The sequence below is a fragment of the Mastigoproctus giganteus genome, chromosome 2 (genome assembly GCF_048544385.1).
Source record: "Mastigoproctus giganteus isolate SK-2022 chromosome 2, ASM4854438v1, whole genome shotgun sequence".
Taxonomy (NCBI): Eukaryota; Metazoa; Arthropoda; class Arachnida; order Uropygi; family Thelyphonidae; genus Mastigoproctus; species Mastigoproctus giganteus.
Window position 1 is genome coordinate 22,671,431 of NC_143576.1, and position 16,382 is coordinate 22,687,812.

General features: G+C 40.9%; 1 protein-coding gene across 1 annotated transcript in view; it reads left to right on the forward strand.

Annotated features, from left to right (window-relative positions):
- LOC150089216 (transient receptor potential-gamma protein-like) overlaps positions 1 to 13,317 on the forward strand; it is a 68,304-nt gene extending 54,987 nt beyond the window's left edge. Inside the window, exons 13-15 of the mRNA XM_090389898.1 lie at positions 1,747 to 1,790; positions 9,814 to 10,012; positions 12,545 to 13,317. Of these exons, the coding sequence (XP_090246024.1) occupies positions 1,747 to 1,790; positions 9,814 to 10,012; positions 12,545 to 13,317 (1,016 nt within the window). The remainder of the gene's footprint in view (positions 1 to 1,746; positions 1,791 to 9,813; positions 10,013 to 12,544) is intronic.
- The last annotated feature ends 3,065 nt before the right edge of the window (positions 13,318 to 16,382 follow it).

Below are 16,382 nucleotides of genomic sequence, written 5' to 3' on the forward strand. Positions count from 1 at the left end.
TTCTCCTTTATTTGTTGCATTCCAGGACTCCTGCCATACACGCTGCAGGTGGCTGATGACATGCTTTTTTTCTCGCTTATGGTGATTTGTGAGGTCCAGATGCAGATCCAGTAGTTGGGTGGGAATACCTTTCTTGTGGTGCTCGTAGAGGCCCTTTTCAGAACTTCCAGGTAGAGGGGCATGAATCCTGCGATGACTTGGAGCGCAGGGGTGCTAACTGTGAGACACGCCCTGGTAACAAACAGAAACATAAATCGCTGAATTGAATCGAGTTTACGCCTGTTCCGCTAAGTGTTGCTCTAGTGCATATGGAGTCTTGGCGTCTCATATGGAGGCCCCATAGGAGACAATCGGTACGAATTGTCTGCTATGGGGCCTCTATATCGCTTTGTAGATTAGAGAGAGGGCCTTGTACTTCAGACCCCAGTCAGGCCGGCTTATTCTTCTGATCATGGCTACGTATTTTCTTATTTTAATGGCAAGGTACTTCAGGTGAGGATGAAAGGTGAGGTTTTCATCTATGTGGAGGCCTAGGTATTTAACTTCAGTATATAATCTGATTGATATGTTGTTTATCATCATGACTAGGGGTCTGCGGATTTGAAGTTTCCCTTTCAACAGGATGGACTTCGTTTTTTCACCCGAGATAGATAGTTGGTGCAGTGAGGTCCAATTCTGTAGCCGTCCGAGAGCTCGATTTGCTTTCACTTCCAGTCCATCTCTTGTGTCAGATTTTATTACAAGAGCAAGGTCATCAGCGAAGGCCAGGGGTAAGACCCCGCCGAGATCCATCCCCAGGAACTCGTTCAGGACAAACAATTAACCACAGGAATGGTCCCCCAGAACAGAGCCGGGGAAACCCTGGGTAACACATTTGGAGACTCTTTGATATTTGGTTACAATTTGGAAGGATCTGTTGTCGAGGTAGGATTTTATACTCTCATAGAGATTACAGGAAACTCCAGCCAGCCGTAGTCTCCTAATAACGCTGAGCCACCACAGCTTGTTGAAGGCGCCGGCGAAATCCACCATAATGGCTAGGGTATACTTGCGCAGCGTTTCATTGGCTTGGGAGATGAGCTTATGGACGGCGTCCTCAGAGTTGAGACCCGTCTTGAAACCAAACTGCAGTGCTGAGGAAAGTTGTTTTCCATTGTAACAGTCTTACTTCTGGTTACATGTTTGGTTTTTAGGAGCATTAGCAACTAAGGCCATATTGCTCCGGGGATATGCGGTGGTCATTCCCTGACCTTTCCGCATCCTCCGTATTTGGTGGTCATGGGCTCGAACCTCGAACCCCGGTCTAATCAAGAAACGTGTGCTACACACTGCTGCTCCTGTCCACCTGGCTACGGAGGCGCAGTAAGGCGAAAGAGGTGGAGTCGTTCTTGAAGTTTAGCGAGAACAGAGAGCAGTGCTATTGGCCTGTAGGAGGTAGGAAGGTGAGCCAGCTTTTCAGGGTTTTTAAGTATTAATTTGAGCGTAGCTTCTCCTCAGGTAGCAGGGAAGGAGCTGTCAGCCAAGCATCTGTTGAAGAGACTGAATAGGGCGGTAGGATAAAGTTCTGCTAATTTCTAATCACGTCAACTTCAACGAAGTCAGAGCCAGGGTCTTCCCTTCTTTTGTCTTTGCTAGGGCTAGGTTCATCTCTGCAAAGGTAAATGGTTCTTCTGTGTTGCCTGGTGCATAGGATTCATTGCTGGCTACTATTTGAGTTTGCTCTGGGCTTAACTGTGTTTTCTGGAGGGAAGAGGGTATCAAGAATATTATTTAGAGGATCAGTCCATGAGGTGGTGAAGGTTCTATCAGGTTTCTGCAAGGAATCCAAGACTTCTCCCCCGGGAAGCTTATTGATTACAATGCGGAAGGCTATTCCCCACGAGTTGCGGTTTCCAGTGGAGGTTACCAGGGTCCTCCATGATTTTCTCTTACCTCTGCGAATTTCAAGTGTGTAACGGTTTCTCAGCAGTCGATAAGCTTCCCGCGCAGCGTCCACTTCCTGGGGGAGGGGGGGAATGGGCACGAGCCCTTTGGAAAGCTTGCCGAGCGAGGTAGACCCGTTTCCTTAGATCGCAAAGGTTGGCGTTCCACCACGGAATGGCGTATCTGTAAGGTTTTCTTCGTGGGTTAAATCGCAGGCATTTCTGATTGTCTTGGTTATTTTGCTCTGGTGAGCTGGTGTCTGGTAAAGGGTCATCCTCGGGGATGCTTCTTGCGAGCTCCACCTGAAACCGACGCCAATCTGCTTTTTCAGTACAGTAGCATACTATGTTTCTGGGGATTGGTGGGGAGCATTCAACAGAGCGAGCAAGAGAGAGAGAGTGTGATCGCTCTGTGGTCCGAAGTAGTCCAGGATTCTTGCACTGTCCAGCCAACCAGTTTTTGGGTTTTGTCTGGCGTGGCCATGGGTTATGTCTATTACTGTCCCAGAGGGAGCTGCTGAAGGCGGACAGGTGGCCAGGTCTGTTGAGAACCCGAAAGCAGTAGTTAAAATGAAGTCCTCAACTCGTTCACCATTTCTGGACCCAGTTCTGTCGGGTGTTAGGCTGTGCCACAGGGCAGAGCGACAGTTGGCATCCATTCCCACCAGCTTCCCAGAAGAAGGTGGAGAGCCATCTGATTGAGTGATGTTGCAACGGTGACGTCCTCACTGGGGTGATTATATACTGAGAGCAGGTAGATGGAGCCAAGGGGTGTCAGGATCTGGGCACAAGCGCTGATAGAAGTACATAGTAGTGCGATAAGGACTGCTGTAATCTCTGTATTCCTGATAATTACTGCGACCCATGGCTGGTCATCTGTGCAGTGTATAATTTTTTATGAGGTTGGATGTCCAACTACGTTACTCTTGCAGACATAGGGTTCTTGAAGCAAGAATGCATCAATGTGCTGCTCTTCTGCTTTGGTTTTTAATTGGTCGGCGACCACTCTTGCTCGTTGTGCATTAAGTTGAAATACAAATTGTATTTTAATCTGTTGTTGAGTGGGTATAGTGGCTTGCCTGTCCATAATTTATCATTGATTGGTATATACTCGACTTTTTTGTAGACTACAGTTGGCGTCTCTTATTGAGTTGTCGTGGGGTACTTTTGCTGCCTTGCAGCTGGCACAGGAGGGCGGCTGCTCCATGGCAGGGCAGTCCTTAAACGCATGCCCTTTTTGGGCACAGTGCCCACAGGTGGATTCTCACTGGTTACATGTATGGGACGTATGTCCGAAACGCAGGCACCTGTAACACTTGGGGACAGAGATGTGCCCGGTATCTATGGCTGCTCTAGGCAATGTAAACCCGGTTTTGTGAGCCAATAATCTGCCACGCCCTTGGTGACAACTCAACGATCCAGTTAACATTTCCTGGTACTTTTGCCCTGGTACTATACTTCGGCGCTACGTGCTCTTCCTAGTCCCCCTCTGTTAGGCACATACTGAGATTCCTGCGATAGATCTCATTGTTTAATTCCTGAGGTTAGGTTTTCATCGATGTCAAACAAGACTATTGATGGGCCTTTCCGCTTCGGAGCTTCCACCCGCAACTATATAACCCATTGGTTATATCCCTATTCTTTAGGATTTCCAGTGCCTCTCTCTGGTATCTGTCTCTATTATAATGCCAGGGTTCCTGGTTTTTTGTATACTTTTAATTCTTATGTTCTTCATTTGTTCTTTCATGTTTTTTGTGAGTGCCTCTTTGACCTCCTCACTCGTTCCCAGTCTTGCTTTTTTGGTAGACTTAATAATATAACGTGAGCCTCCGTTTGTTTTTTTGGGTCCTTTGTCACGTCTTGCTCTGGGCGGCTGATTAGTTGTGGCTGTAGTTAAGCCATTCCTCAACGCTTCAGCAAAGGAAAGGGGGCGTTGTTTTTTTTTTTTTTTTTTGTTAGTTGTTGGCGCATCGGCTTCTGTGGCCATAATGCACCTCCCAAAATTTTTTTTTTGCATTTACTCTGATCCAAGCCCGAGGCGGGATTCGAACCCGCAACCTTTCGGTTGTCAGGCAAGCACTTGTAGCATTTGTTTTTCCTGTTTCTCAGCTAGAACATCAAGCTTAGTTTGCATTCTCTCATTGTCAACGTGCAGGTTGAGGATAACATGTTCCATCTTGCCGAAAAGCTGGATGATGTCTGTTCAAATGGCCGCAGTGATTCTAGGTTGCTTGGCCATATATTTTTCGAGTGAATCCCGAATGGCTATAACTTACTTAACAGGAGTACCAGTCGGGGGGGGGGGGAATCCTGACTTTTGGGGTACTCATTTTCAGAATCACTGGAGGTATCATTTTCGCTTTCCTCAGGTATGAGGGTTGGAGAGTCGGCTCCTGACTGTCCCCTCCTTCGATTTTTTTGGATTTTCCTTGTTCTTGGTAGTCTTATTTAGGTCATCTTCACGGTTAGAAGTCTCGCTTGTAAAGTGAGGGGGGAATGTTCTGATCCTTCTTTTTCCATCACTTCCTGTTCAGTATCATTGTGGGTATTTGCAAAAAATACAAAAAATCGGGTGTATTCGGATTAGCAAGTTCCGTACAAGACAAGGCAAAATAAGATGAATGCTGTTTACTACAAGTAGGCACAATACGTCAGAGAATCTTGTGTTGAATTTAGGTTAAGAAAGAAAAATTTTTAAGCTTTCTTCTGGGCAAGTTAGTCAGTTCTAGCATTCACCGTGGCTCCCGTGGATTGAAAATATGACGTCGAGCTAGAGGCAGCAGTGAGAAAAGCGCTTAGTAGCAGGTGGAGGACAACTGCACAGGTGGATGAGTAATTGCCTTTAGACGCTCAACGTTCAGCACTGTTTGTGTTTTTATCTTACAGTAGGCGGTGAGAGAAGTGATTCGATGAGTATCGCTATGCGTATGAAAGTTATGCTAAAATTTAAAATAAAATGTACTTAACTCAGAAGTCTTGATCCCATTGTCACCTCGATGGCTTCTCCAGCTTTGAACAGCTGCTGTGATGTATTAATAGGTTGGCATGTTCCAATAAACCACTATTTTAGGCAATAAAACAAAGAGAAAAATCACACAACTAACTACACTGGCCCTCTAGCGGGCATATCTATGGTGTGGGGAGGAGGGCGATTCTACCAACTGTGCTACACACGAGGGTTCAAAATGATGTTAGCAAAACTAAAGCTTGTGGGTGTGTCCGTGAGGTTCTTCCCCCACCAACTTGCATTTGTCGGATTTTCGATTATTATTATTAAGAAGAAGAACTCTTTATTGTAGCAAGGTACATCTCTGTACACAACACATTCATGGCTACAAGCCAGAGGTATACACGAATGGATAACATAACATAATGAATAAGGATGAGAAAAAAAATTATTATTACTAATTAGACATGAGTCTTATTATAAAGATTAGAACACATACATTAATGAATTTACATAAGAAAATAAACATACAACAGCGTATTGGGAAGTAAAATTATTATCTAGAGTCCTTTTATAGTACAGGAGAGTCATCTCAGCAGGCTCAAAATGGTTAGAACACTCGAATGATGGATTCATGGCGGTGATGGAAAGGTCCTCGGGAGTAGATTCTAATACTGTGTGACGTGGATCTGAAAAGGAGGTCAATGGAGTAAGGTTTGCCTATATTTTTTATTGACTGCGAAACTTGTAGAGGTTACCGTCCAGGGAGTGTATGCACTGCAGAATTTGCATGGATAGGAACGGATCACATAACTTTAACAGGTTTGGAGTGCCCTGAAGGACTGGTTTGGCCCTAAGGCTTGGGACTGGGGTTCTCCATCTGCAGTTAGCCGAGAAGTCTGGTTCGAAAATAATGCCAATAATAATTTTGACAGCAAAGACGAGTCTTCTCTCGTGAATGATGGCAGGAAGACGTCTGTTGTTAAGGGCTACCACCATCTGGGTGGTCCTTGGTACAGGGTAAAGTCGAAATTTCCAAAGAGCCCACTTCAACAGTCAGAATTCCCCTGCGAATATCCATCTAAGATGTGTCGCAGCAGTTGAAGTCCAGACTTAGGCGCAATAGAGAATGGCCAGAAAAACACAGGTCTTAATATATTTGTATCCAACAGCTTGGTCATGGACGTGGGAAAGTGTTGTTTAAGCATCCACCAGAGTCGGCAGAACTTTATTTGCAGATAATCTATATGTAGTAGAAAGGAGAGCGTCTAGCCAAAAATAACACCGAAATCGGAGTGTTGTTGGATATCAGAAATCGCGAATCCTCTTTTTTTTTTATGTAAACCCTAAACACGACAGGTATTAGAACCTATAGTACTTAATACCGTGCTTGGGTTGGAGGTTGAGAAGACGAAAGGAGATATTTGTTGACATTGGACTTGAACTTCTGTAGACTGTAATTTTCAGGAAATACGTATGAAGGAAGGTTGTTCCAGAAAAACGGCAGCTGAATGAATAAACGAGGAAGATGAAAAGTTGGTTTTGTGAGGTTGAAGTTGGACAGTAAATGGATGTTGGCTGGTGGCGGTACGTGTTCGGACTGTTTTGAAAGAGAGAGCGACAATTATAGAAACCAATTCAGAAGAACATTGCCCATGGAAATATCTGTAGAAGAGGCATGCAGCAGAAACAGTACGTCTATGAGAGAGCAAGTGGAGAGACTCTGTTAGAGATGAATCTTTAATTATCCTAACTGCCCTCTTCTCAATGGAATCAAGAAGCCTGAGAGAGGTCTTGGGGGCACCACCCCAAATGTGGGAACCAGATGTGGGAACAATATTCCATGGCAGGGCGGATTTACGATTTATACAGAGTGTGCAGCTGTTTGGAAGAAAAGTAGCGCCGAGAGCCAAAGAGAAAACCAAGTTTTTTAGATGCAGAGGAAGCAATATTTATAATGTGCTTGTGCCAGGAGAGAGATTCGAAGTCAGGGTAATCCCCAAAAGAGATATATCATTTTGTCTAGAAATGGGAGTGTCACCAAAGATAAGCATAGGAGCAGAAGAATCCTTTTTGCGAGATATAAGAGAAGACTGAGTTTTAGAAGGGTTGAAATCAACTAAGTTGTCTTTGCCCCACTGGAGAATTACCTGAAGATCAGCATTTAAGGAACTGGTAGCAAATTTTCGAGAAATTGAAGCTGATTGAGCAGGACACGATTTCTCAAAATGGAAAGTGGAATGCAACGTGCTATCATCGGCAAAACTATGGATAGGATTTCCAGTCAATGGAAGAAGGTCATTAATATACAAGAGGAAAAGAGTGGGGGAAAGATCTGAACCTTGGGGGACACCAGCATTAGCGGAGAAGTTAGAAGACAGAGAGCCATCTACCATCACCCTCAGTGAGCGATCAGAGAGAAAACTGGATAACCAATTACTAAAAACAGTTGGCAAACCATAAGATGGAAGCTTGTTTAGAAGACCTTTATGCCAAATACGATCGAAAGCCTTTGAGATGTCAAGAGCAACTACTTGTGTTTCACCGAACCTTTCCATTGAATTACTCCATAAATGGGTAACAAAAGCCCATAAGCCAGAATATCACCAGTGGATCGACACTGACGGAATCTATACTGGCGATCGTTGATCAGACGGAAGATTTCTAGGTAGTTTAAGAGTTGGCGGTTAATTGATTTCTCCATTACTTTAGAAAGCGTAGAAGTAATTGAAATGGGATGATAATTGGATGGGAGGGATTTGTCACCCTTTTTTGGAACTGGCTGAATATGAGCAAATTTGCAAGCAGAAGGAAAAACACCTTCGAAATAAGAAAGTGAAAATAGGCGGCAAAGAATAGGAGTAAGTTCGGGAGCACAAGGTTTTGAGAACAAGTGGAGGAATACCATCGGGACCTGGAGCTTTCTTAGCATCAAGATTCCTCAAAATTCTTCTGACATCCTTTTGACGGAAGACCACAGGAGGCATTGAATGGAGTGTGTTGGGAATGGTGGGAGGTGTTTTACCAAAATCATTAATACATGAGTTGGAAGAAAAATGGGATGCTAGCAGGCCAGCTTTATCCTTGGCTGAAGTAACAACAGAACCATCTGGTTTGGACAGAGGTGGAAGCAGAGATGGGCAAAGGTTGTGCCCAACAGCTTTGGCAACAATTGTTGCGAGCTTTGGTATAGGCAGAAAATGAAACTGGAGAATCAGAAACAAGCCAATTACGATATGCAACATTCTTCTCTTGAACAGCCTTAGCACATTTATTGGAAAACCAAGGTTTAGATCAAGGATGAGATTTTAAAATGGAGTGTGGGATAAAGGATTCCATTCCTGCAAGAATAATTTCACTGACACGACCTGAGCAAACGTTGACATCAGAAGTTTTGAAACAGTAATCCGACCAAGCAAAAGAAGAAAAGAAGTCTCGCAGGTCATCCTATTTTGCATTCTTGTAATGCCAAGAATGCAAAATGCCATTCTTGTAAAACCAATCTTAAAATGGGTTGCACCATTGTTGTGTTCCGTTTGAGTTAGAAAATCAACGGTTTTGACTTATAAGGATTGATACGAAGACCCAAACGGGAGAAGAAGGACTCCTTACTCCATTCCTAGGCAGCTGCATAGCCTTTATTTTCTGGTTGAGCTGGAGCCCAACATAACGCCAAAAAAATACCAAAATTCACTTGAGTAAGGACGTTTTACACCTTTCTAGGACTCTGTAACACTGGAACGAGTTTCTACGGAACCACGAGTCGTGCTACAGTGTTCAGTTCGGATGGACAAGGGTAGGTTTGGAGATCGCTCATTATTGGAATTTATCATCCAAATAATGAAGTTTGGAGGAGGCGTCTTGGTGCAGTTGCTTCTCGTTATTTGGACTGGGTCGTTAATCGTAGGGCCTCGAATCTCGAACTGCAATGTACAATAATCACATATTAGGCAATTTCGTGCCTCAGACATTGTAGCAATTCGATGAAAATTGATCCTATATGCACCACTCAAAGTTGGACTTGTAGACACCTGGCTTGAGAATGATGTCGCCAAATTTGCACAAGAACCTTGCCCAAGAATTATGAGCAATACCTTTGCGATTGGTTGGAATACAGGATGGAAAACACGGCCAAAAAAGTCTCTCTTTGCGCATGCAGGTAACGACTGCATTGAAGCAAAAATTGGAGAACAATGTTAGTTGCCAAATACTGTAAATTTGTCTAAAGTAATACCACAAAAATCATGAAAGCCAAGTTGCACTCACATATTATTCATTCACAGAATAACATTCATTTTCTTAAATTATTGATATTGGGTCGAAATACTTTAGAGAATATATGCATGCTATAATGGGGAATTTAGTAAAGAGCAGAACAGACGAAAAAAAGAAAAGGGGAAAAAAGCTCAAATTTTCATGCTATTGCGGTAGTCTGTGGTTATCACATTACATGAACCTAACTGCTTGAAGAACTGTCATTCTTCTACGCCTGTAACGGTTTTTGTTTAGAAGGTGTTTGGTGCAAGACATCGTGCATTGCTAAGCGACATTTTTCTGTTATGTTATTTGTTCTGAATATAAGATATTCTTGTCTTTCTATATCTAATAAAAGGAAAGGTTAAGCCAAATTAGTTCAGGAATGTGTAATCTAAAAGCGAAATTTATGTTGGTAGACGTTTGGTAAATTGTGTTGAATTTCAGCCGCCAATCACACCTCCGACCAGTGAGATTCATTGAAAATGATGTCGCAAGGTATGTTACTCCCGATACCATTACAATTAAAATCTGACCCTACTTAATTCCCATAATGAAATTCTGTAATTACTAATTTATTTTTTCCACGTCAGAATTAGTTTTCTCCATACATACATACAATCAGCGATTTACAACAGTGTTTAAATAGCCTTATACGTACTTAACCTGTAATTTCATCACTGTTAACAGGAGGTCATGAAATGCCTGGTGCGGAGATATATTACTAAACAACAGAAGAAGGCAGAAGAAAGTGAAATTACGGGAGATGATGTGAACGAGATTAAACAGAGCATCTCAGGATTTCGTTCTGAGCTTTTTGATGTCTTAAAAACCAATGGAATGGAATGTCCCAGCATTCATTCTGACTGGGAGGGTAAGTGGACGGTAAGCATTTAAAGACTGATTTAAACATGGACTAAGTTGTTAAAAAAAGTTTAATTTCAGCATGTTATACTGTAAGTGCTGATTAATACGATTAACTTTATTGAATTTCAAACGAAAGCACTGAACGTTTTATTTGTTAGGTAACAGTTCTTAAAATGGAAACGGAAAATTTTGATACAAAGGGACCGTGTAAGAACAACCGAAACGTATATTTCATCACATAAAAGACAAAACATTTCCTTATGACAGACTCCACAGCTCACTGTCGCTGCCAGATGTTATGTAACTACTGTACAATTATACGGTAGCAAAACTACCATACCATTAGTGCAACCGCGACGGGGGAGTGGGACAGATGTCCCGACCGTTCATAAGGCATGGGTTGTTTTAGATCACATGGGGCTGCTCGGACTTAGGGCGAGGAGTGACCAGAATTTACAGTTTCGCTGCTGTAGTTATTTAATCATTATTTGCATAACATGAGCCATTTACGAGTTCGTACAATTCGGTTTTGTGTGTACTGTGCTATGAGGATGCATCCTACTTCAACGCTGATATAGTTGCTGTCATATCGCTCCTGAAATATACACAGAGGCATATGTTTTCACAGGCTTGAACCTGTAGCACTCTTTGCAAACCCGTCCCCTCTCCAGAACTTCAGATTACCTTCGGCGTTTCATACTTTATTCATAAAAATCAAGCTGCCACCTTCGTTGACATTGAGGTTTCTGAAAAAAATATGGATCAAAAGCAGAAGAAGATAGATCAGTCTGAGAGAAACTAACTAATATTTCGCAACGATGGGATGCTTCCCCCGAGGGAGAGGCCATGAAAGGTTCATCCCCAAGTGTCCGATTTGTCAACAAATTCACTAGTAAATAGTTTCATTCCAGTCTTCATATCGCCTATATTGTCATTGGAAATGGCTTAATCAACTTTTAAACTAAGCTAACTCGGAATTTCCAACATCTGCGGCATCATATGTGATGCCGCAGAGTGGGCGTATAACACTGTCTATAACAACAACTGAGACAGTCAGCTCATCCGGAATCTATTTCCATCACTCCCCATTGGAGAGGTGCATTGACTTATGGCAGATAAGGAGACATTCGCAATCCTCACCTAATTTTTTGATAGTGCATTTGAATCCAGAAAACCACTCTTGGCTGCAAAAACACCAATAACAATGAGCTAGTAATTCATCCACTGAAGGAGATGCCTACCTCTTTTCCCCGACATATCATCCTGCTTCGCCTCTTCTAGCTTCTCTGGAGCTAGGGCCGTGTTTAAACATAAACGAAATAAATCATGTTTTGAAGCTTTGTTATCCGGAGGCTGATGTCGTCCCCGTTTTGCGAGGATAAAGAGAGCCATTTCACATGCTTTGACGTCCTCATGTCTAAATCTGGATCTGCCTCTACTCCCATCCCGAACTCTGTTTTTCTATCTGCTACTATACCTTCAATTATTCCCTGCTATTTTTCCTTGCTGGCCCTTTATTTATTAAGGACGGGATACTTTCTGGGGCAGAGAAGCTCTTTACTCACTACTTCGCAACTTTTCCCTTTCCAATCTTGGACTATTTTCTCCAATTTTCAAATTTCCTTAGCTATCCTTTTTTCTGACCTCAGTTGGACCGCAGTCAACGCTCAGTTTCAAGTTCTAGCCTTCTCGTGGCAAGAGACAGGAAAGAGGAAAAGACTTCCTCACGTTGCATCTCCCTGGGAAGGAAGAGACATTGCTAGAAAGCCAGTCGAACAACATAACTGACACTAATTACACACTTCATCACAGAAACATACGGCGGATACGGAGGGAGAGAACCTCAGGCGACGTTTAGATAGGAGATACATTACAGTATGCAATGCGTGCTTTCTCTCTCTCTCTCTCTCTCTCTCTCTCTCTCTCTCTCTCTCTCTCTCTCTCTCTCTCTCTCTCTCTTGGCTACCAGCTAAATAAAACCATTTACCGTTTAATTATCTTAATATTTTGAAAACTTAATGAATAAAATGCGAGAAAAGGGATAAGAAAGCGGAAGTTTATTAAGTCAGTTCATTTAATTTTATCTAGCATATTTTAAAATAATTCGGTAATTCATTTTCTAGTTAAGAGTTGTTTAAATAAAGTGCTATTCATAACTAGAAAACATAACTGGAAAAATAATAGAGTAAATAAAAAATCTTTGCCTGAAACTTTCAGAAACTTGTGATCCTTGCAGTAAAACTGTTATCCTAAAATAAAGTTTATATTTAAACACTATTGGAAAGGGGTTCTAGCTGATGAGGGAACCAACATCCAGCCAATAACTGATTTGCAATCTGAAAATTCCTGATGTGGGAGTGAACCGATGGGGAAAGGGCTACAACAATGAACAGAGACCTGATAAGGTATTAAGAGACCTGAACCATTTATCCCAACTAATAAGACGTTCAGTTTGCTTCATCTGCTTTTCTTAACTCACTACCTTCCTGCTAGACTTACTTCAACGTTTCTGTTTTGTTTTGTTTTTGTTTTTTTTTTCATTATTATTAATTAGGTGGGAAAAAGGAACGCCTTAGAGAACGCCGTCTTCTCAAAAATTTTAACATCGGTTTAGTGGAGAAAGTAGTAGGAGCAGTCTTGAGAGAGAGCTCGAAGAAGAAAAGCTTTGACTTTCTTCGTCATATTACTAAAAAGCCGACTAGTGCTGCGAGAAAAAATTGGAACTGTATGGTTGCAGCAGCTCGTTCCAAGCAGAATCAAATTGGTACTAGTAACACGGTAATCATCGGCAGCCTTAATGATCTCAGGGAACAAGTGCTGGATGAAAAAGAGAGTGTAAAAGAAACGCCTTCGTCGATGTTGAGTAACTTTATCAAAGCTGCTAGAAGAGCAAAAGAAACAGCGCCTGTTGGTGGTAAATTCATTTCGCCCAATGAGTTGAAGACGCATCAGATGACAAATGAGTTTAGCCTGTTAACAGGTGACCAGAGCAGAGAGCTACATGCTGAAACAACAAAAAAATTTCATTCTGAAGTTTTAAACCCAACTTGTATATCTTCGCGAGTCTCCGGTAAATTTATTACCGAAAATATCAAAAACGTTCAAGGCCCAAGACAGTCAATTAAGAGACGTGCTCCTGAGCCACCCATTCAAGACAATAAACTATCCAGAAGAAACAACTCGTCTTTGGAAACCTGTTCGTTTATTCCAAAAAGTAAAGCAACGGATGATGAGATACATCTTGAAACTTCTAAGAATGAAACCAGCCCAGAATGGAGCATCAGTAAATCTAGCAATAACAAACAGATTAAAAGTGGATGGCTGTAATAATTATATGTTGAAGAAAAGCATGACAGTGAATTACCGGTTAAAATTAGTTTAAATTAATTAAAACGCTTTAACTCCAAATTTTAAAAGTAATAATTTGTTTACTGATTCTGTAACATTTGGACACCCTACGTCCAAAACATTCAATATACTTAACTAATTGCTTCTTTACAGACCACGTTTCTGAATCCACTTTGGGATGCTGTTAACAAGTCTTAAAAAAATGGAGGAGTTAACCTGTTTAATTAGTTTAATATGGTTTTAATTGTAATAACTATGTATCAATTTGGTGTTAATAATTCCATATGTTTGATCTCATACGAAAGAAGGGTTTTAATAAACCCTGGCATTTAAGCATTATATACTCTTGCTTTCATGAAAGTAATTATCTTTGTGTATAATTGATTCTTTTAAAGACTGTTATTCTATGAAGCAGTTAAATTATATTGTTATTTAAATACAATGAATAAAGGCTACTTTTTGTAAACAAGTTTACCTGCCTGTAACAGCATTTCAAAAACTACGCTAATATCAGAACCATGCTATTTTCCTCCTCTTTTTTCAAGGTAATATGTGGACTTCGTCGTATAGGTATGCCCACACATGGAACCTGGTACTATAGACTGGTCTATTATTAATATTGTGAATAGCCCTTATAAGGTCACGCTGATGTAGCTGATTCGGAACAAATTAAATTTTTAGCACGAAACCCTCTATATCAATTATTATTGTGAAAAATAAGGCATTTAGTTACACAGCAGACTTTCTGAAGCAATTATATCGCATCCCACAGCAATTACACTATGCAAAAAAAAAAAAATTTAATTGTATAAGAAACAGTTAAATACAGTTGTTACTTACACAGTAAAATCCCGTTATAAGGAACTTCTCGGGTATGCAGAAATCGTTTAGCTGTGCCGAAATTTCTTTCTAATGAATATCGCTGGAAATTATTTCAAAAGAATCACTAATTGTTCAAATAAATATTTCTGGACTTTTCTAAATATTTTGTTCGGCGAGTATCGCTCTGAAATCATATTTTGGTTATAAAAAACACACATTCAGCAATACGGGATAATAGATACAACTTATTATTACTTTCCACATATTAATATACCAATTTTTGTTTTTAATGTTTAACTTTTTTTTTCCCCGCATTAATACGAAAATTTAATTTTAGTGCAATGGAAAAATGTGTAGGTACCAACTGCACTCAGTTGAATCAGACTAATTCAGACACTTTTTTCTGCCATCTAAGTGAACCTATGTCAGTTTTTTTGTTTTGTTTCGATCTGAACATTTTTTTTTCTTTTCAAAATAATAAAAAGGAAAGTATAATTATCGGTACCCAAAATTCATCATACATCATTTTTTTTTTTTTTTTTTTTTTTTGTGAAACAGTGCTGGTACTCCGTACAGTTTCATGAGACAGAGATAAGCAGTTCAGTATGCCTTGGAATTTTACCTATTTATTTTGTCTTCTGAATCAAATGGTGTGATTGGTTGATCTCTAATATCAACATTTTGGCGGCAATTAGTAGTAGTAGTAATAGAGCATTTTATGACGCAAGAAAGCAAGCGTATGAGGTTATGTAGCATCAGCCAAAAAAAAAAAAAAAAAAAAAAAAAAAAACAATTTTACACAACCATTCCCTCTAAACGTTTGTCCAGTTCCTCCTTGAATTTATTTAAGCTATCAACTTCCACAACTACAGATGGAAGTTTGTTCCTACAATTAACCACCCGCTGGCTAAAGGCAAATTTTTGCACATCTATTCTACAACTGTCTTACCTAAATTTGAATTTATGCACCTTCAGGTTCGTAATGTGAGCAAGCGAAAGAATCCCATCAGAGTTCAGCGTGCTCAACCCATTCAAGACCTTATACACCTCAATCAGACCAACTCGCAGGTGCCTAGTCTCCAGCCGCTGCAATTTGTAGAACTAAAGCCTTTCTTGGTAAAAGAACCCCTTCATTCCCCTCACCATTCTTGTTGCCTTTCTCAGTACTCACTCAAGCAACTCTACGTCCTTCCTAAAATGAGGCCTCCAGACGTGTAAGCAGTACTCAAGACGTGGCATGACCATTGCTTTACACAAAGGGATAATCACCTCATTATCCCTACTAGCAAAATTCCTATATATCATTGACAATACCCCATGATCTTCTCTGGCAGCTTGTCTGCATTGCTCAGAAAACTTCACATTTCACTGCACAATCACTCCCAGGTCTTTTTCATTTTCTACCACCCTAAGTGTAGTACCACACAGTTGGTACGTTCCTCTGGGGTTACTTCTACCCATATGCAGTACTTTGCATGTGTCAATGTTAAACTTCAGTTGCCACTTCTCAGCACATCTGCCCAAATTGAAGGTTTTATCAGTGAGAATTACTTGTAACAACCGACTAAACTTTATCAAATAAATACACAGAAAAAAAATAAAAAATTAAATACAGTAAGTTAAAAAGTAAAACACTAAAATCAGTTAAAAACAATATACCAAGTGCTATAAAAATATACAGAATGGGTTAAAATTTCATCAACTTAGTAGGGTTTGGCACAATACAATATAAATGGCAAAGTTCTTATACGAAAAGAGAAGCCGCCACACGACGATGTTCAGGAAAAAGAAAGAAAGAAAGAAAAACGGTGAAATTCGATTAACTAGTCCGTAGTCAGGTGGGTAGGAGCAGTAGTGCGTAGAACACGCTTCTTGATTAGACCGGGGTTCGAGCCCGTGACCACCAAATACGAAGGATATGGAAGGCCAGGGAATGACCACCACATATCCCCAGCCCGGATAAAAGGTGAGGGTTGGCGTCAGGAAGGGCATCCGGCCGTAAAAATTGCATGCCAAAACAATAAAAACGCTGACCCCATATATAATGGGAAAAGGCGAGGACAAAAAAAAAAGTAAGGGAGGGACGGCGGTATACGACTTGCATTATCAATGACATTCTTGGTGTGCTAGTGCTGGTCAAAAAATAAAATATCAGACTGCAAGACGGGATAAATGTGGTCCCTTTATTGCGATTCATATTAGGGGACCACAGTAAAATATGG